Genomic DNA, 22059 nt, shown 5'->3' on the forward strand with positions numbered 1-22059 from the left:
GAAATTATTAAACAAGAGCAATGTGATTCTATTATTAAGTGCTCAACTTCTCTGTCCTTTTTCTCCCTATTTACTATCCTTGCTATGAATAAACAGCAATACATTTAAAATATTTTAAATTGATTGTTTCTCTCCACTAGAACAGTACCTTACTGTACTGTGGTGGTTTCACTTTCAAAAACCTTTTGTCCCACCCTGCTGAAGTCTCCAATTCACTCATGTCATCAAGGCCACTGAATACAGATAGTTTCCTGGCCATTTCCCTCCCCAAACTGACATCACCACTACCATCCTAAAAACCCACCCATGCTGTGGTCACAGCTCCCTGGTCCTTCCCCTACCAATACGGAAATTAAAGGCTAGAACAAGGAAACAGTACACGAGTCAAGTCTCCTGTTGTGAACTGTCAATCACATCAGGTAACTTCCCAAATTACCCTTAGCACTTTGACAGCTAGGGAAGGTGTGAAGGGGGATGGGAGATGAGTCAAAGTAATACAATTCAGGCTTCACAAATGTCTGCAGTTTAGCCATTCTAAAAAGAAGCCCCTTTAAAAATAAATAATAAAGCAATAAGCTTTCTTCTGCCCTCTTTCTTGATCTCTCCAAAGCCTTTGACATGGTTAACCACCAACTACTCAAACACACACTTAAAACTATTCCCCTAGATGTCCAGGCTATCCAATAGTTCAAATCTTAACTGAGTGGTAGACAACAAGCTGTACTATGGCAGAACAAACTATCTTCCCTTCCACCTATCACCCTTTGGGTCCTTCAGGGCTCTAAAGTAGGACCCCTATTATTTTCTATCTTTATTAATGACCTGTACACAGTCATCCCAACAGCCACCTGCATTCAATATGCGGATGACTCCACTTTGATTTGCTCTGCCACCTCCCCTTTAAGTCTGTAGACTCTATCCCAAAATGTTTTTAATACTGTCAAAAATTGGCTCTGTAATTGGTCTCCTATTAAATCCTAACAAAACTAAACTACTGCTTTTCTCCCCCACTCGTAAAGCCTCCACTCCAACCTTTACTATAAAATCTAACAATGGCACTGTCATTGTCCCAGATCCCTGTACCAAACTCTTAGGTGTAACAGCTGATAATAACCTCAAGTTAAAATGCATATTAATCAAACTATTAAAAAGGTCAATAAAAAACTTGTCTCGCAATACAAGATCAAACCTTTCCTTACTCCACTAGCTAGGACGGGAATTGCCCATGCACATCTACTTTCTACCCTCCTTTATGCATCCCCTCTCTTCACAAACTTGCGTAAGTCTGACCTTAATAAACTCTCTAACTGCTTTAATCATATTGCTAGATTTGCCACTGGAGCAGCATACAGAACACACCACTATCTGAACCTTAAGAATCTACGGTGGCTAGAATTGCCTATCCAACTTCAATACAATCAGCTAATAGTAGCATTCTCTACCAACCTGAAAACACACCCGTACTTACACAAATTATCACTCCTTACAGCAACCTCAAGACACTTTGATCATCCAACAAATTACTATTCCAAACCCTCAAAAGCAACAACTCATCTGGAGACTCTCTATATGCCAACTCTGTTGGCAAAATATGGAACTCACTTCCTGCTAAGCTTACTTCAGAACCCGTTCTAACCCAATTAAAAAAAAATCTAAAAACAGTACTTTAAAAGGCAATGGCTGTGTCCTTGCACTAATCCTGACTAACTCTGGCAATATAAACATGTGCTAAAGAGGTCTTTTGGCCACCCCTACATTGCTTCCTAATTATTACTCTATAACAAATCAGATTTACATATGACAGAATAAATAACTTGTATCCTACGTATTGTATTTGTAACAGTGCTTTAAGTTGTTTAATGTAACAGTTTTTCTGTATGTATGTATGGAGCTTTTCTCTCCGGGCCTCCGCTGAAAATGGACAGGTATCCAGCCGGACTATCCCAGTCAACAAATGTAAAATAAAATAAAACAAATAAATAAATAAATAAAAATCACTTTGAAAGTCTCTTCTGTGGCATTTGTACTGTTTGTGGTTTAAGTAGTCACTGAATGGCATGAAATGTTACTTAAAACTGACTGAAAGACAGCAGTGTATGCATGTAAAATCAATGTAGTGACAGGAGCTTTAGGAAGAAAGAGGCCTGTGTGATGTAATTTTCTTATAGACAGGCACTGCATTGTGGGGTACACTAAACAATCAGAATTACATCAAGATGCCACCCCCCATGTGGTCAGACTAAGAAATCACATATAAAAATATTTAAAAACCTGTAAATAGTCACAGAGTGGTGTTAAAATGTAGGAAACACCAAACCATGATGAAATAAACATGTTTTTTGTCTGTGGCTGCAGTTCTCATTTAACAATCTGTATAATGAGCATGAAAAAGCAACGCATGTGTGTATTAAAACATCAGAGAAAAAAACGAGCATATAAAAGAAATGCATATGTGTATTAAAGCATCAAATAAATAATACTGTTAAGCAAAATGAAAGCTGATGTCAAATAAATACACCAGTTTTATGTAACTAAACAACTTAATCAGATTTTTAATTTGGTAAGGAAACTTACAGAGATGGCAGCCTCTTTTCGATCATTGTAGGTATCCAGGTATTCTTGTAGCTCCAGAACGCTGAACTTTAATCCTTCGAGAAGTCCACAAGTCAGAAGCTGTGAGTTTAAATTTTTTTTATTTTTAGTATGTAGCATATTTAGTAACAGCGTATCTAATCGAGCAAAACAGACATTAAGAATATACAGCACTGCTTTATTCCAAACTTCTAGTAACTGTATGAGATAAATATCAAAATTACTGTAGATTTATTTCGATATGTCATTTCTTTGCAAGGCATCAGAAAATTCCAATCTAAGGTGGTTTACATCATGTCTCTATTGGTAAAAACAGAAAATAATATAGCAATAATCCACGCCTGGGTGTGGGTAATGCGGGATTTACCCACGGTTGGCGTGGTTTGGTCGAGGCGAAGCCGAGGACCAAACAAAGACAACCGTGGGTAAATCCGCATTACCACCCAGAAGTGGGTTATTGCTATTATACTATGACATTATTTAAGAAAAGAAATAATTACTTTTCTTAAATAATGGCATTGTATAATGCCTCTTTGCTGCCCTTCAGCAGCTGTCTGGTATCTGCAGCAGTTCTGATGTACTGCGTATGCCTACGCAGTATATCAGAGCTGTGGCCAAAAGCAACGGAGAAAGCAAGATCTCCGTTGCTTTTATTAGCTATGTTAAATGGGTTTAACATGAGACAGCTTTAAAATAAGCAACGGAGATCTCCGTTGCTTATTTTAAAGCTGTCTCGCTATGTTAAACCCATTTAACATAGCGAGACAGGTTTAAAAGCAACGGAGAAAGCAAGATCTCCGTTGCTTTTTAACTTAGTGTCGCTATGTTAAAGGAGTTTAACATAGCGAGACAGCTTTAAAAAAAGCAACGGAGATCTCCGTTGCTTTTTTTAAACCTGTGTCGCTATGTTAAACTTTTTTAACATAGTGAGATAGTGTTTTAAAAGAGACTTATACTAATGGGAAAAGTCCGGGCGACCGGACCTTTTTCCATTAGTATAAGTCGATTTACAACGTGCACGCTGGCCAATCAGCATGCACGTTTTGGAATATTAATGGGGGGTCATGGTATAATAGGTATTTTTCTGTCAGTCTTTTTACCAATCTTATGTTTAGATCATTTTAGGCACACCTATCTCTCTCTCTCTCTCTCTCTCTCTATATATATATATATATATAGATATACATACATACATACACACACACACACACATATATATATATATATATATATATATATATATATATATATATATATATATGGGTCTATGTTTCTTGATCGAAATTTCACAATCTCGAACATGAAACATCAACACCCATTAAAGCGAAAGTGCACTACATCAAAAGTGCACTTTCGCAAAAGCCAGTTCTCCGAACCAGAAAAAAACAAAATAAAAAACTACTTTGAGCAGTATTTTGCAAGGGGGCAAGCCCCCAGCACCCCACATATGGGGGTATATATAGAAACATACACACGTGCATATATGTATGTATACAGAGTACTTGTGTAAATCAAAACTTTAGATGGTGGACCTGTGTATTGCTGCCCCTCGTTGGTCAACATATGTAAATGGTGGACAGCAGTGTGAGAAAGTCCCTGGGCTAGGTGGATATGCTCTTTTCCCTGGATATTGTGTGAGTTAGTATACATAATTAACATGGGGGGTGGGGGAATCAGGGGCGCTTGCTCCACCTGCACAAAACACTTTTCTTTGCATGTTTCAAGGACTAGTTTCAAAACATGTGTTGTAGCAAGTTAACATGTTTCTTGTTGACGCAAGTAGTGATCAACATTCATTTCAATCACTAAAGTGTGATCAGGGATTTAATTTTGAAATCAAGATTACGCTACCTTGAAGATTTCTCTTTCTCTGACAAAGTGCAATCTTTTGAAGGGGGAAGGGGATGCACAGCCCCCTGGAAAAAAAACATTTGTTTGTGTTTTAGTAATCTTGAATGTGGTTCACAGGTGAGTGATTCCAAGGTTTTATGATTGCTTGATTATGTTTTGTGACTCAAACATGAAACCATTGGACTTTCACGCTACACATGAACAAAATGCAGTGGCTTCTAATGTAATAATTTGTTTATGGTATAAGTGAAGTGATCCGATATAAATCCTTTTTAAACATGCCTCTGGCCACAGGAGCAAAGATAAATGTAATACATATTGGCTGTCAAGATTAGTAAATCAGTAATCATGTGTAGGGAGGCAAGTAGAAGCTGAAATATTCGAAACGCTGTTGGCTAGTGTATGTATGATATTACACTGGGATGAAATGGCTAGGTTTGAAATGACCTCCTGGTCGATAGCCTAACAACCTGTATTCAAACTGGAACCTTAGTTTGAAAGACAGCCTTACAGAACTATCTTCAAGTTATAGAGCTGAGTATATTTTCTGTGTTATTCTGTATTATAGAGCTAAATTGTCTGCTTGATATCTGTGTCTTACTGCTCTGCAAATCTATAGAAAACAGTATATATATTTTTTTATAATTTGCACATTCCTTACATCTGTGTTGAAACTGCTCCCCCCCCTCATTTCCTGCCTTGTCTTTCAGCTGATATAATTTAGCTAGTGCTGTGTCTCCTTTTAATTAACAACCTGTATTCAAACTGGAACCTTAGTTTGAGAGACAGCCTTACAGAACTATCTTCAAGTTATACAGCTGAGTATATTTTCTGTGTTATTCTGTATTATAGAGCTAAATTGTCTGCTTGATATCTGTGTCTTACTGCTCTGCTAATCTATAGAAAACAGTAATTATATTTTTTATAATTTGCACATTCCTTACATCTGTGTTGAAACTGCTCCCCCCCCCCATTTCCTGCCTTGTCTTTCAGCTGATATAATTTAGCTAGTGCTGTGTCTCCTTTTAATTAACAACCTGTATTCAAACTGGAACCTTAGTTTGAGAGACAGCCTTACAGAACTATCTTCAAGTTATAGAGCTGAGTATATTTTCTGTGTTATTCTGTATTATAGAGCTAAATTGTCTGCTTGATATCTGTGTCTTACTGCTCTGCAAATCTATAGAAAACAGTATATATATTTTTTTATAATTTGCACATTCCTTACATCTGTGTTGAAACTACTCCCCCACCCCCCCCTCCCTATTCTTGGTTGTAGTTTAAATTTGGTGGCTTTTGCAGTGCACGCCCCACTGTAGATTTGATCTAAGACACTCCCCCCAGGACATCTCTTTACCGCATTTTACCTAATAAACCCTTTCTGCACTTGCATTTAGTCCTTTTTAATTTAATTACATTTTTTCAAACTGTGTGTGGACTAATATTGCTACATATTCAAGTGTGCCAGCTTGCACTGCATGAGAATTGTATTTACTACTGCTTTTGCTACTTTTCTAAAAAAAAAAAAAAAAAATCTTCTGCTTTTACTGTACTTGTGTTTCTTCCTACTTTATTTTGCTTTTGCGTCATCTTAAATGTTCTCAATTGTATTTATTACTGCTTGGTGTAACTCATTCTAAGCCTTTTAGTTTAAACACTTGGGCTTCAGACCAGTTGTTTTACATTGAGAGGGTTTGTGGTCTGCACTGTAGTGGCAGAACAGGTAGCTTACATCCCTCTAAGTTGGGAACTGCTGATTGAGGGCTCAGTGTCTGTTATTCTAAAAGTATATTAATTCTGGTTTAAGCACTTGGGCTTTCAGGCCAGTTATTTTACATTAAGAGGGTTTCGTGGTCTGCACTCTTGTGGGAGGAGAGGCTGGACTCTGCCCTTCTGAGCTGGGAATTTCTGGTTGAAGGCTTATAGTGCATGCATATCTGAATTTCTTCTTACTGAAATTGGTACACCTTGTTTGCTGTAGCATAGACTAGATCCAGGCCTGCTGAATCTAGCTTTGTTTGTATAACTTGAGCACTAATCCAGGCATTATTTAAAGTATTCAGTTGTATTTATTACTGCTTGGTAGTAACTTGGTTAAAGTGTAGCTATCATTCTAAGTCTTTTGGATTAAGCACTTGGGCTTCAGACCAGTTGTTCTACATTAGGAAGGTTTGTGGCATGCACTGTGGTGGCAGGACAGGTAGCTTTCATCCTTCTAAGTTGGGAACTGCTGATTGAGAGCTCAGTCTCTGTTATTCTTAAAGTGTATTAGCTCTGGTTTAAGCACTTGGGCTTCAGGCCAGTTATTTTACATTAAGAAGGTTCGTGGTCTGCACTCTTGTGGGAGGAGAGGCTGGACTCTGCCCTTCTGAGCTGGGAATTTCTGGTTAGAGGTTTATAGTGCCTGAATATTTGAACTGTATCTTACTGAAATTGGTACACCTTGTTTGCTGTAGCAAAGACTAGATCCAGGCCTGCTGAATCTAGCTTTGTTTGTATGCTTGTTATTTCCCTGGAACGCTAATTCCACCTAAAACGCGGCTTCTCAGCGCTTCTGTGGATCCCTAGTGATATCTGCATTACTTACTGTACTTATTTCCTTGCTTCACTTGAAAGAAAGTTACTGTTTGTCGTTTTTGCATTTAAGTTACCTGTAACACATTGCACTTGTTACCTGGCACTTGCTCACTAAAGCAATTATAAGTCAGCACTAAAAATTAAAAGCACTACACCCTCGCTCCCCATTGGCCCTTGTTTTCAATTATAAAGGAATTCCCAATATTATTCTAGCATGTCCAAAGGTCAGTTGTCAATCTCCTCTCCGGTCCAGCTGGTGAATCTGGGAATCTTGAGGCAATGTTACAACTGCCTCATGTACACAGACAACCCTCTCCTCCTCCCAACAAATTCCAACACATGTGAGAGATGCAACCATATAGCCAAACTGGAGGCTAAGCTCTCTCAACTCAGTACTGGCATAACCAGCCAGGAGGAGAAGGAAACCACACTCACTACAATTCCAGTCTCACATAGACCTACCACGACAGGAAACCAAACACATAATCACACAAAAACATACTCGGAGGCTCTAAATAAAGATCTGCCTAAGCAGCAGAGACCTCCAAAGCAGACACCCAAGCAACCGCTACCCCAAAACAAAACACGTGCAACACATATCTCACAAAGCCAGTGTGCCGAACAGTCACAACCCTTAAGGCTAAACAACACACCTGATACACTTGTAATAGGTGACTCTATCGTCAGGCACACTGACGTCCCGCTCACCAGGCTGAACAAGGAGAAGGTCACGGTGAGCAGCCTGTCTGGCGCTAGGATCCGCCTCATAACACAAGCACTCAGGTCACTCCAAGGCAAGTACAAATATGACTCAGTCATTGTCCATGCTGGTGTGAATGACCTGAGACGTACCTCCCTGGACTACATGAAAAGAGACATAGAGGAGCTCTCTGAGCATGTAGCCCAGGCTGGTATGACCCTGACCTTGAGTAGCATCTTACCCTCACCAAGAATGATGCCACAATATGAAGACAAGATGATCAATTTCAACAATTGGCTTAAGTATTGGTGTCATTCAAAGGGGATCCAATGCCTGTCAGCTTGGGATGATATGCATGACAAGCCACGATGCTTTGCTAGGGACGGCTTGCACCTGTCACCCCTGGGTTTCGGATATTGGCAAAGGCTCTTGCTACCCCCATAGTGCCTTTTTAGGCAAGGCTCAAAAGAGAAACCCACCTCCATAGGTATCACAAGGGATAAGAAACTAAGAGTAATGCTACTCAACGCTAGAAGTCTAAACCTCAAGATGCACGCACTGGAAACTCTCCTTAGCATGGAGAACATCGATATCTGTGCAGTAACAGAAACCTGGTTCAGGACTCCCGAGAGCACCCCAGCACTACCAGGTTATACCTCATACCATGCTTTTCGGCCCCAAAACTTGGACCGAACCACAAAAGGAGGGGGAGTATCGATATTCAGCAAAGATACCCACACCTCCAGGTTGGTGGCAAAGCACGAAGCATCAGAGACTATCCATGTGCAACTAACAGTGGGTAAAACTGCCTTCCAGTTTATAGCCTGCTACAGACCACCCTCCCAAACCCAGGAACCCCACTCAGCCTTCCTGAGAACACTGGAAAATATGAAGGTCTCTCCGAACACCATTATATTGGGCGACTTCAACTACCCAAACATAGACTGGGAGCATTACTCTAGCTCCAACACCCTTGCCCAAAGGTTCCTAGAATTCATAAACTCAAATGCTATGGAACAACTTGTTACCACTCCCACAAGAGGAAAACATACTGGACCTGATCATCACCAACATGGGGACTCTATGCTCCAGACCAGAAGTGTATCCCTCACTGGTAAGATCAGACCATAAACTGATCTCACTGGATATTCACATCCCGACCCCACCCCCTGCCCAGAAAACCACAGTGAAAAACTTCTCTAAAGCAAATTTCACACTCCTCAAAACCGAGGTGGAATCCTTCAAAGCCCCCGGGCCTGTGGAAAATACGCCCCAGACCGCAGAATCCTTTATAAATGCATTCTATGAACACCTTCAGGAATGCATGGATCATGCAATCCCAAATAAAACCAAGACCCAATCCTCCAAAGGCAGACGACCTGTCTGGTGGACCCCAGCCATAAACAAACTATACAATAGAAGGAGGAAGCTACTACATGATAGAGCAAAATCCCAAAAAGGGAAGGCATCTCTGATCAGTATTAGCAAAAAACTAAGGGCACTCATAAAATCGTCAAAGGCCAGCTTCGAGAGAAAAATTGCACAGGACACTAAAGATAATCACATGGCTTTCTTTAGTTATGTTAGGAACCTGGGTGGGAATTCCCAGATATGCTCAGAATTAGTCCAAAATGACAAAAAATACACTGATCCCACAGACATTGCCAACATCCTAGCTGACAGGTTCAGCGCAAACTTCTCCCCCCCCCCTCCCCACCAAAAGGACAAATATCTATCCCAGCAGAGTGCTGCCCCCCCCGACATCTCAGATGCTCAGGTGGGAGCCGCCCTCTCCAAAGCAAAAAACACAGCATCAATGGGACCAGATGGTGTCCCAGGATGCGTCCTACATGAACTCCAAGAAGAGCTAAACCCAAACATAAAACTAATGTTCAATCTCAGCCTTACTACAGGATATGTACCCAAAGAGTGGCGTACAGCAACAGTGGTCCCTCTCCACAAAGGTGGTGCCTCAACGGACCCTGGAAACTATCGCCCATAAGCCTGACTAGCTTGGTCTGCAAAGCTATGGAAAGGATCATCATGGACCTCATAAATAAAGATATTGGGGACCTACAGACACTGGATCCTACCCAGTTTGGCTTTGTTAAGGGCAGATCCTGCCTCTTAAACCTGGTTGACTTCTTTGAAACAGTCACCAAGGCCATTGACGAAGGGAAGGTGGTCCACACAGCCTATCTGGACCTCGCAAAAGCCTTCGATACAATACCCCACTCAGGCATTATAGATAAGCTCACCAGCTTAAATATAAACCCCTATGTCACTAGATGGGTTGCAAACTGGCTCAAGGACAGAACCCACATGGTTAGAATTGCTGGAGCCATGTCAGACTCCAAACCAGTTACAAGTGGCGTCCCACAAGGCTCAGTCCTGGGACCTCTCTTGTTTGGTATATATTTCTCGGAGGTACAGGCCAACACGGAAGGACTGTGGCTGACCAAGTTCGCAGATGACTGCAAACTGGGCGCCATAATCGACTCTCCAGCCGACACAAGCATCCTCCAAAAGGGCCTCATAGAAACAGACAACTGGTGCCAGAGCCATGGCCTCAAGCTAAATGCCAAAAGTGTACAGTCATCCCTTTGGCAAAAACAAAGTGCCCACAAATTACCACATAGGTGGTAATCCATTAAGTACAGAAGAAGTCATTAGGGACCTGGGGACCCAAGTTGATAGCAATCTCTCATTTGACAACCACGTGGCCAAAGTGGTTAGAAAAACATTTTATATAGACCACCTAATCATGAAGGGATTCACATCTAGATTAGGGGAGGTCATCGTGCCTCTTTACTCATCCCTCATCAGGCCCATAATCGAGTACAATGCCCCTTTTGGGATGTACCTTACCAAACACCTGCAGCAACTGGAAAGACCCCAAAAGTACCTCACCAAGAGGATCAAAGGGCTCAAATAGATGCCATATGCTGCCCGGTTAAAGAAACTCCAGCTCTACTCAGTGGCATACTGCCTGCTCAGAGGTGACCTGTGCCTGACGATAAGGCCATGTCCAACCCGGAATTAAGGGACATGCTGCACCTCAAAAATCCAAATCCCATCGAGCTACACTCGAGAGACTTGAACCTCAGCACTGAAATAAATAGGACATGCTGGAGGGACAGATTCATAACCCAGAGGCTCCCTTCACTATGGAATAAAATCCCAGTCCAGGTTAGGCAGAGTCCCTCATTGACTCTCTTCAAGAGGAATCTTGATGAGTGGATGGGAGATCATAGGTTTACCCCGGGTATCACTTCTGTGTCACTGTTAGACAGAGGCACAGTATACTAACCTCGAAAAAGGGCATAGCAAAATTAATTTAAAATGGGTGGCGAAAGCCAAACATACTCTGGCTAGGCTTATAAATGCCCTAGGGCAGATAGCCTAGTATGAACCTATGAACCTATGATCGTATGTGAAAACTTACTTGTATATAAGATGTTGTAAACTTTATGCAGACTGTAACTGCACTGCTGAACTGTATGGAATTTCACACAACATTCTTGATTTTCTGGTAAATTACTGAGGGTTAGTCATCCAATAATGCCAGACATTAGAGCATCATACTTCTTATTGTTCAAAAAATGAGTGTTATAAGCAAATTAGACTAATATTTAAAATTTGTTTCTGATTTTGGGCTTTTGTGTCCCCATTATTTTTGGCTTTGTCTAGAAGTTAAACCCCACGATAGCGTTCAGCAACCAAATAATAAAGTAGTGAAATAAACACTACAAAGTACTGGATTCCTTACAAGAACACAGGCATCAACAAGATGAAATTCCACTGGTTTAATAAAAAACTAGAACGCATTCAGATTTAGCTACGGTGGTGGTGCTGCGGTAGCGTTGTCGCCTCACAGGAAGACACTGTCCTGTTTGATTTTCAGCTAAAGCGTCTTCTGTGTAGAGGCATGCGTGAATGGGCGTACCTTCATTGAAGGTTGTGCGTCAGGCCTGGCAAGTCAGTATGTAAAAATTTACTGCCAATCATTAGCGGACTGGAGTTCCGCTGTGGCGACCCCTAACCGGGAAAAGCCGAAAGATACAACAACAACAACAACAACATTCAGATTTAGCGCTTTCATCCACAGATAATGTGGACTTCCTCAGAATGTCTTAAATTAATCAATCAAGCATTTAAATACTAAGTTAGGCGCCAAAGATACAGAGCCCCTTCATTTAAAGAAAAATATACATTTAAAATGCACTTGAAAAACTGTATAAAATATACACTTAATAGTACTAAAAACATTGTGCAAAGTATCCTGTACAAAATAGATTGTTCAAATGATTGTGCAAAATACATTATACAGACTCTTATATCTGTAAGACCATTTTAAAAATGTTAAAGCACACTTTATGATGATAGCTGTTGCCAATGTCTATAGTAATTATGATAATTATGAAAGTGCTAAATTTGAATGTGTTCTAGTTTTTTATTAAACCAGTGGAATTTCATCTTGTTGGTGCCTGTGTTCTTCTAAGGAATCCAGTACTTTGTAACGTTTATTTCACTACTTTATTATTTTCTAGAAGTTACGAGCAAAAACGTAGGGAGGCATGACTTTAACCAGAGATTAAGACAGACCCCAACACAAAAAAATGGATGGATTCCATCACAGAGAACAACTGAAAGTAGTGTGTATCACACTGGCAACAATGTTTCAGTTAGGAAAAAGGTCTGTCTGAAATAGTAAGAAATCTGCATATCAGCATGAACGTGATGGAAGTGTTAGTTTTAGTGGTGTTGAATAACTACCTTCAATCATAGAAATGTGAATTCCAGATGAATAATATAACTGTACTGTATTGCATCAAAAAGCAGGAGATCTCTCTGCTTCTTTCCCATGTAGAGGACCAATGAATCTTTATAAGTGGGCCCACTAAAATCATCTAGCCATTCAAATAATCTATCTGCATGACTGTTAAGTCATTAAAAGACTCAAGAATTAAGGAATCATACCTGATCTATGAATAAAAACTGTACAGAGAACTTTCTCTTCATCTGGTTCATATTTGCGGAACCCATAGATCGATCTGTTTGCACTTAACTATCACTATTTTGCACGATAATACCAAATCCAAAAGCCTTGATAACAGACACAATTTCTTTCATTAGTATCAATTATATCACTCATTTATTTCCACATTTTCCTGTGTACACTAAATATCCCCCAAAGCCAAGCAAGATGCAAGTCAAATAATACTGATGATCTCAAAATGCATAAGTCAGGTATGGTTCAACCTATGTTTATATAGGGCAACTGAACCTCTAATGCATATAACCAGTATTCCAGGCTCTTCTGATATAGGAGTACAAGCTGCGGCCATTGCTAAACTTTCATTAGGTATATGTTTACCATGCATTTCTGATAATTCATCCTTGTTTCATCCAGTTTTATAAATCACTAGGGATGGTTAAAGTCCAGTAACCAAAAAATGTTGGGTCTACTTTTAATTTCGAAGTTTCAAGGCTTCGAATTTCTTATGGTTGATACTATAAGATTGAAGTTTTGAAACTTTGGAATGTAAATAAAAAAAAAAATAAAAACAAAAAAAATCCATGCCCTGCTAATTAAATATACCAACTCTGAGATTGCACTACAGTGAGAAAAACAGTAAATATACAATTCCACGCTGTATGGCGATCTCCATTTAAATGGTTCGTAGTTTCAAAAGTTCGATCTTATGGTCTTGACTTTGAAATTTAGAAGTAGACCCAAAATTTCACATGGCTAAATGAAAATGATTAGCTATATGGGGCAGAAAACAATGGCTTCCACCACGTCTCAATGAATGATTTACTCACCTCAGAATGGTCCCTCCATTTGTACCTGTCAACTGTACAGATTTTTGCAGAATGTCCAGATTTTTGCCTCATGTTTTTGGCTTGTTATTCATAAAATTGTGGTTTTCTGTGAAATCATTGCCAAATTGTCGAGGACTCAAGTCAGAAAAATGACCGACATTTGAGATTCAGACTTCATACCATTCAGAAAATTCATGCTCATACAAAACGTTATTCTATCAATTTTCTAAGTTTGTAAGAGCAATATTTAAAAACTGCCCCTATTTTTGGCCTTTGCCCTCCCATTAGACATGGCTTTGTCCAGATTTTGTGCTGTAAGAGTTTGAGAGCTATGCCTCCATCTAGGATAGGCACACCCATCCCCCTACCCAGCTCCATCACCCAAGCCACTAAATGAACTCAAATTGCTTTGGTTGTAGTCATGGCTTCAGCCCTCTATTCCACTGGGCCAGCTTAGTAAAATACCTTTTTTTTCATAAATAATTATTATTAGTAATACTCTTTTTCTTACGTTTAACAGAACTGCTCTTATGTTAGAGAATGTCTTCAGTAACTGCTGTTATATTTTATTATTACAGTAAATATCAGCAACTACAAAATTACTTTTTGGAGCATCTTCTATCCAAAAACCTCATAGTTCTAAAACAATTGCTCACCGTTTCGGCATCTACGAAAAGTGTTGGACATTCTGAACATGAAGTCAGCATCTGGGAAGAACTCACAAATTTTGTTCCAATTCCACGCAGGCTGTCTCCAAGGTAACCAGCAGCATCACAAGTTAGAGAACAGAACTTCTTTTTAATACACTAGAAGACAAAAGCAGGATGCAGTATGTGAGCCATTTTAAAAAGGGAATCTCATAATGTATTCAACTGTATCTAATCCTAGACGTGCCACATTAACCTGAACCTAGCATGGGACTCTCTTTTACAGATTGATATACGTTGTTGAAAACATCATCAGCACAAGGTGTATATTGGATAGATAAAGAGTTCACATGGTGTCAGCATTTGAAATATACTACTTGGTAACCCTATTGTTAGAGTACACTCAATGCCAAAAAAATGCATTACAGTACATTTTGGGAAGTTGGCCACCCTGGGTTTCTATGCCATCAATAAAATACCACTAAAAGATGATTCACTAGTTAGGTAACTGGGAAGTCATGTAGATAGTAAACTAGCCTCTGACCAATGTGTCATCCTTCTATGTTACTCAACTTATAAGTAAGGGCATGGCATCTAGGTCTGGAGAGGTCATTCAGCTTGTGTACTTGGCCTTTCAGCCCTCATCAGACCCATCATAGACTATAATGTCCCTTTTGGTATGTACCTGACCACACACATTCCTCAACTGGAATGTCCATAAAGGTTCCTTACAAAAACACAATGTCCTACACTGATCATCTGAAGGTCTTGCATCTTTACTCTGTATCGTACAGACTTCTGAGAGATAATCTTTGCATGGTGTGCAAGGCATCTCTGGACCCTGTTTTGATGAACTTTTTTTCACATCCACAAAACAAACAGCATCAGAAATACTAGATAAAAAGACCTATATTTTTTCTTGCAACATAAATAGGACATGTTCTGGAGTAGGTTCCCCATCCATGTGAAGCAGAGTTCCTCCCTAACCCCGTTTAAGTGGAACCGGATGGGTAATTGGAAATTCACCCCTAGTCTGGCACCTACGTCTCTGATGAACAGATGCAGTCAGTAAATCACCCCCTATATAAATCAAATTTGTGGGCTACATTTGGTTGCACAGTGAAGCTTATAAGGGCCCTAGTGGTTGTTATCCTAACATAAACCCATGAACCTATGACCCAAGCGTCTGAATCTTTGTACTAGTAACTGACTACAGTGCTAGGTAGGGAGAAAAAGCAGTTAGAAGTACATTTTATGATAGTTTGCTGACAAGAGTATCTCTGTGCCAAAATGTGCTCATGTACCAAACTTGGGTAAGTTTGTGCTGAAAGATGCCCAGTTACCAAACTTGGTTAGCCTTGTGCCATCAGATGCCCACTCACCAAACTAAAGTATCTGTACCATCAGTTTTCCAAGAGCCAAATACACAATTCACTTCTTCCCTGGGAAACATCTTACTATGGGCTCACATAAGAAGAACTGAACTATGGAAGGGATAAAGCATACTGTAATGGTGGTCGACTGTTAGCTTGGAAAGGAAACCCAAGGCTACTTAACAGAATTATTTCTTTGAATAGTTTTTTTTGCATGAATGATGTATGTTTCCTGCTAGATGTTACTGTAGTGTAGCTGTACAAAGACAGAAGCAGTAAACGATTAGTAGTTCCGGAGCCTACTAGTAGGTAGCATGGAGGTACACTGGTTCATGTCACTGCCTTCCTCCCACCATTTTTTTTCTTTTTTCTCTTTACAGCCATGCCTCCAGATCCCCCTGTGTAGTTAGTAATGAATTATCTGCTGGGTCTTTTGTTAAGTTTCTTAGCATGTGTAGCAGCACTGATAACATCATTTACCCATCTGTATATTGATCCTTCTTGCCCCTTCTCAGAATCTGTCTGATCTTCTCCCTGACTTCTTACAAGTTCTTCCTAACCGTGTCCTGTGCTGTGGGTCCCACATATATCTCTAGGTACTACGGTTATTCCTCTTCTTTGACTTCCACCACCTCTGATTTTCCTTTTCTCTTTCTTATCCTAACAAAGAGTGTTTTATTTACATTGTGTTTTAGGCCTGATAAAGCTTTGAAGGTTTTGAACAACTTCCACCACCTCCGCTTTTCCTTTTCTCTTCCTTATCCTAACAAAGAGTGTTTTATTTACATTGCGTTTTAGGCCTGCTACTGCTTTGAAGGTTTTGAACAGTGGCACTACCCTTGCCAGACTCTTCTCTCCAGTCTCATTTAAAAACATGTAATCATCAGCACACCACAGGAATTGGGAGATCGCCAGCCTTTCACTTTCCATTTGTTCCCTTACTTGTAACGTTGGCAATTCTAGTACTGTAGTGAAGAGATCAGGTGATGTGAGATTTCCTGCCTTGTGTTGATCACTAACTATACCACCTCCATTTGCCACTATTTCTGTCTTTGGTTTATAATCTGATAGATTTGAGTGCAACTCCTTTGCTTTCTGAACCTTTCCAAATGAATTGCCGTGTCATTCCATTATGCTAAAAGGTTTTTGGGGGTTGAAGAGGACTATTTTTCCTTTTTCTCTTCTTTGTACTTACATTTCATTAGCCTCAACTAGTTCTCATCTATCCATTTTCTTTCACAAAACTAGTGTATAGTTTCTGAACCACCTGTGGTAGGATCCCATCAACTCTCTCTGCCAATATATTCATTAGTGCCTTTATGACTACATTTATTAGATATATCACTGTAAAACTTCTTGCTTCTGTAAGATCCCCCGACTTACCTTGAGTGTTGTACTATTCTGATTCTTCACTGACTACTTGCTAGATTTTCTCCCCTCTTCATTTATAAAATTCCAGTGGGAATTCATGTGGTTCCCTGACTTCCTTTATTACATTTTGTATATTGTCTTTTTATCTCATCCATGGAGATATCTGCATTCAGCCTCTTCTGTTGACTCTATTTCTGGTCATATCCCTCTCCCTTCCTCTCACAGTTCCACTTGTTCTTACTATATCTTTTAACAGTATTTCATGAAGATTTTCCTGATTTCTCGACTTTCCTCATCCAGTTTCCCTTTTCTCTCCTCATCCATAGCACATCTCTATCCCTTTGCATGAGTTTATATTTCTTTGTTAGCTGTTTTATCTACCACCACCAAGTAATCTTTCCCATGGCTGTTGCTGTCTTGCCTCCTGTATCATAGGTGTATCCTCACCTCTTCTGTCTTTCCATATTTCCTTTAGAATCTCTACTAATGTTTCTTCCAGCTTTCCTATATCCCTTGTTGTCTTCATCCTTCTCCACTATTCTACTTGCACAATAACTTCCCACTGACTGTACCCTTACCCCTGTCCTGTTAGTTCTCCACACGTCTTCCCTTCCCCTGTCATGATGTCTGACTGCTTCCTCTGTCATGTCACTGAGCTCCTTCCATGTCCGCTGATCCTGCCATCTGGAACTTGCCCTTCTCCAGCCTAAGCCTCCTTCTTCTTCTTCCTCTGTTCCTGCACTCATTACTATGCAGCAGTCTGATGTGTGTCTCTCCTGTATTTATATCCCTTTCATTCTCTGTAAGCTAATTCTTTCTTTTAAGCAAGTACTGCTTGATTTGCTTCTAACTTCAGAATATCTGCCTAAATACTTTATCCATAAATCATCGAACTAAACTTATTAGTTTCCTCTCAAGTGATTGGCAGTGTCTTGTACAGCCAAAGACACCTTGTGTGACATTTTTCCTGTAAAAACAATATTGAAATTTCACCAATACCTAGTTGCACACAGGACAACTAGTTTGCAGTGATAAGAACTGCCCCAAGAGCTGCAAACTGGATACTCCTGACATTACTTTACATTCTCACTCCAGCTGTCTAAGCAGCAAAAAAGGGTATGTTGCCATGGATATGAACTTTCCCACTATTTCTGTTACCATACCTGTCAACTGTCCAGGTTTTTGCAGAATATCCAGATTTTTTGCTCATATTTTTTATCTATTTCTCATAAAATTGAGGGTTTCGAAAAAAATTACTAGCAAATTGTGAGAACTGAAGTCAGAAAATAATGGCAGACATTTGAGTTTCAGACTTGATATCCTTCTAATTCTGCTAATGCAAAACCTGTTATTCTATCAAGTTTCTACACTTGTAATAGCAATATTTAAAAAGTGTCCCTATTTTTGGACCTTTTTCCCTGCATTATTTGTGGCTCTGTCCAGAGTTCTTACTCTAAAAGGTTAAGAGGTATGCCCGTTACCAGCTTGGTGGATATGGGCATCGTGAGACAATGTAGAAATTGCCTCATGATTACTGACAACCAGTTAATTCTTGAACAAACTGATGGTATGTGAGAGATGTATTTACGCAATGTCACTGAAGGCAAAGCTGTCACATAAAAAGCACTTCTAATGTCAATAAGGTTGTCAGTATTACACACGCTGCAACCATAACACACATCCTAAACCCCAAAGAATTCCTGTACAAAGTACACATAACAAACACCCACAGAAATTCCAAATGCACTCTTTCAAAACAACACCCACATCATCACATGCAGCCACATCTTATGGAGCCTCTACCTCTGAGGCAATAAGGAAAGCCACCACACAATCGAACATTCTAGTCACTGGAGACCCCATTGTGAGGCACGCTGATTTCCCTCTCACCAGGCTGAATAAGAAGGAAGTCAAGGTCAGCTGCTTATCAGGGCCAGGATCCTCCACATTATACACCCACTCAGATCATTGGACCACAAGTACCTGTATGACTCAGTCATAGTCCATGTGGGAATAAATGACCTGGGGAACACCTCCCTAGACTATATGAAGAGAGACATCATGGAGCTCTTGGAATATATTTCCCAGGCTGGTAACAGCCTAGCATTGAGCAGTATTTTACCTTCTTCAAGGATGTTGCCACAATATGAACAAAGGATGACTGACTTTAATAATTGGCTTAGTTTTTGGTGTCAGTCTAAGGGGGATGCCGTATTTGTCACCATGGAAGGAGATGATCAACAGACCATGCTGCTTTGCTGGGGATGGTCTGCACCTCTCCCCTCTCCCCTCTAGGCTTTCAAATATTAGCTAAAACATTGTCCTTCCCCATAGTAGTTTTTTTAGGCAATGCCAAACTGAAAATACTTTCGACATAGCAAATCAAAACCAAGAAAATCTAAAGGTGTTACTGCTCAATGCTAGAAGTCTAAACAAAAAAAAACTCCACTCAGTAGAAGCTCTCTTCACCTGAGAAAATGATGATGTGTGTGCAGTCGCTGAGACATAGTTTAAGGCCATGGACAGCACACCAACAGTGCAAGGTTATAATGCCTTCCACACATTTAGACCAGCTGCTATACAATCAAGGAGTAAAGGTGGAGGTGTCTCAATTTACATTAAAAATAAATATACCTCAAGGCTGGTCAAACAGGACAATGCACTTGAGCTTTTCCATGTTCAAATCATTATAGGCAAAATCTAGTATCATTTCCTTGCAAGCTATAGGTTCCTCTCTATGAACCAGGAATTGCAAGCTGTAGGTCCCCCTCTATGAACCAGGAAACCCATATCATGTATTTAAACTTATTGTAAACTCTCACCAATATTCACGGGTGACTTTAATTACCCACTATTAAGTAGGAATCCTAACGACACCAAATATATTGGCACAGAGATTCCTGGATTTTGTAAACAGAAACTCCCTGGACCAGATTGTCAATATACCAACAAGGAGTGCAACCATTCTGGATCTGGTCCTCATTAATATGGGAGAGACAGTGCTGTGGTACTGCACACCTAATGTCTTCTCTGGAAATGTCAGACCACAAAATGGACTCCTTTGAAATAAATGTAAAATCTGGAACCCCAGATAACCTTGGAATATTCAGGAACTACTTTAAGACTAACTTCCTACTATTACGTGGTAACCTAGCAAAATATCAAGCCCCAATAAACCCTAAGAACACTATTGCCTATGCAGAACTGTTCACAGAAACCCTATACAAGCATGTTAATGTCTGCATAGAGGCAGCTGCACCCGCCAGGATTAAGTACAGAACTAACTCAAAAGCCACCCTGCTGGAATCACGTCATCAATAGGCTGTAGAGCAGAAGGAAGACAATTATGGGAAAAATTAGGAGGTGCAGCACCTAGCAGGATAAAAGCACTCTCATCAAACTAAACAAACAACTCAGAGGACACATAAAATCTACCAAAGACAAGTTTGAGGTAAATTTGGCCTCCCAGGCCAAGGGCAACCACAAGGCATTCTTTAGCTATGCCTGCGATCTCAAAGGCAATACACAATTGTGTGCAGAGCTCATTGCAAATGGAGCCACCTATACTGAGCCAAAAGATGTAGCAAACCTAGTGGCTGACAAATTCAGCTCCAACTTTACCCCTCTCTCCCCATCAATCTTCCCTCAGGAAATACCATCAAATATAACTTCCATCAGGTCCTTAATGCGCTCTCTAAGGCCCAGAACACTGCATCAATGAGTCCAGACAATATCCTAGGATGCCTTCTTTGGAATTGCTATTTAATTATAGCCTCCAAATAGACGTCATGCCTTGTGAATGGACAACAGCAACAGCCATCCCTCTGTCCAAAGGTGGGCCATCTACAGACCTTGGAAACTACAGACCCATAAGTCTCACTTGTCTCATATACAAAGCCATGGAAAGAATTATCATAGAAATGATCAGTAATCACATAGGAAACCACCAGTCACTGGAGCCAACCCAATTTGGTTTCATCAAGGGCAGGTTACGCCTACTCATCCTGGTGGACTTCCTTGAGAAGGTCGCCAAAGCAATGGATGAGGGTAAAATGGTTCACACTGCCTACCTTGACCTTCAAAAGGTATTTGACACAATCCTCCACTCAAGCATTCCTGACAAACTTAAGAGGTTAGGTACAAATGCTTATGTAACCAGGTGGATAGCCAGCTGGCTCACAGACAGGACCCAGGAAGTTAGAATTTGGGAGCACACCTCTACAAACAGGTCACAAGCAGAGTCCTTCAGGGTCAGTCCTGGGACCTCTCCTTTTTGGCATTTACATATCTGAGATCAAGGCCAACATTAATGGCCGCTGGCTGACTAAATTTGCAGATGATTGCAAACTAGGAACTGTCATTGAATCACTCACCAACACAAATGTTCTCCAGGAAGTGCTGACACAGACAAACAACTGGTACCAGAGCCTTGGACTAAAACAAAATGCCAAGAAATGCATAATAGTATTCTTCAGAAAGTCAGCCACCACTGGTAACTATCATATTGACACATCCCTAAGAGTTAACCCATTAGTCATGGACTGGGGGACACACGTAGACAGTAATGTAGCCTTTGACCTTCATGTTTCTACAGTAGTGCGGAAATCCTTCTATGCTGTGCAACTTATAAACAAAGATATGGTATCTAGGTACAAGGAAGTCATTGTTCCACTATATTCGGCATTCATCAGACCTATCACTGAGTACAGTGTCCCCTTTGGTATGTACCTAACCAAGCATATTCAACAATTGGAACATCCACAAAGGTTTCTCACTAAAAGAATACAGGGTGTAAGTAACATGTCCTATGCAAACGGCATCAAGGCCTTATCCCTGTATTCTGTCTCCTATAAGCTCTTCAGTGGAGATCTATGCCTGGCATACAAGGCATTCTCTGACCCCACTCTGATGGACCTGTTTTAGTTGCCTTTACATTGTACATATTTTGTGCATGTTTCTGCTTCACAAGAAATCATGCATATATGTCACATGACATCCCTAGTGTACAGTACAATATATGTATGTGCGTGTGTGTGTATCTATATATATATATATATATATATATATATATATATATATGACATTTCATCATATACTCATAATATTTAACCATAAGTGTTCA

General features: G+C 40.1%; 1 protein-coding gene across 7 annotated transcripts in view; it reads right to left on the bottom strand.

Annotated features, from left to right (window-relative positions):
- Window positions 1-22059, bottom strand: part of FRY (FRY microtubule binding protein) — a 2210679-nt gene that overhangs the window by 89730 nt on the left and 2098890 nt on the right. For all 7 annotated transcript variants that reach the window (XM_044073229.1, XM_044073230.1, XM_044073228.1 and 4 more), the window contains 2 exons: window positions 14203-14352; window positions 2575-2673 (listed from right to left, as the gene is read on the bottom strand). In XM_044073229.1, coding sequence (XP_043929164.1) covers window positions 2575-2673; window positions 14203-14352 — 249 coding nt within the window. The remainder of the gene's footprint in view (window positions 1-2574; window positions 2674-14202; window positions 14353-22059) is intronic.

Source organism: Protopterus annectens, chromosome 5.part1, assembly GCF_019279795.1.
Source record: "Protopterus annectens isolate FY-2018-M chromosome 5.part1, PAN1.0, whole genome shotgun sequence".
NCBI classification, from domain to species: domain Eukaryota; kingdom Metazoa; phylum Chordata; order Ceratodontiformes; family Protopteridae; genus Protopterus; species Protopterus annectens.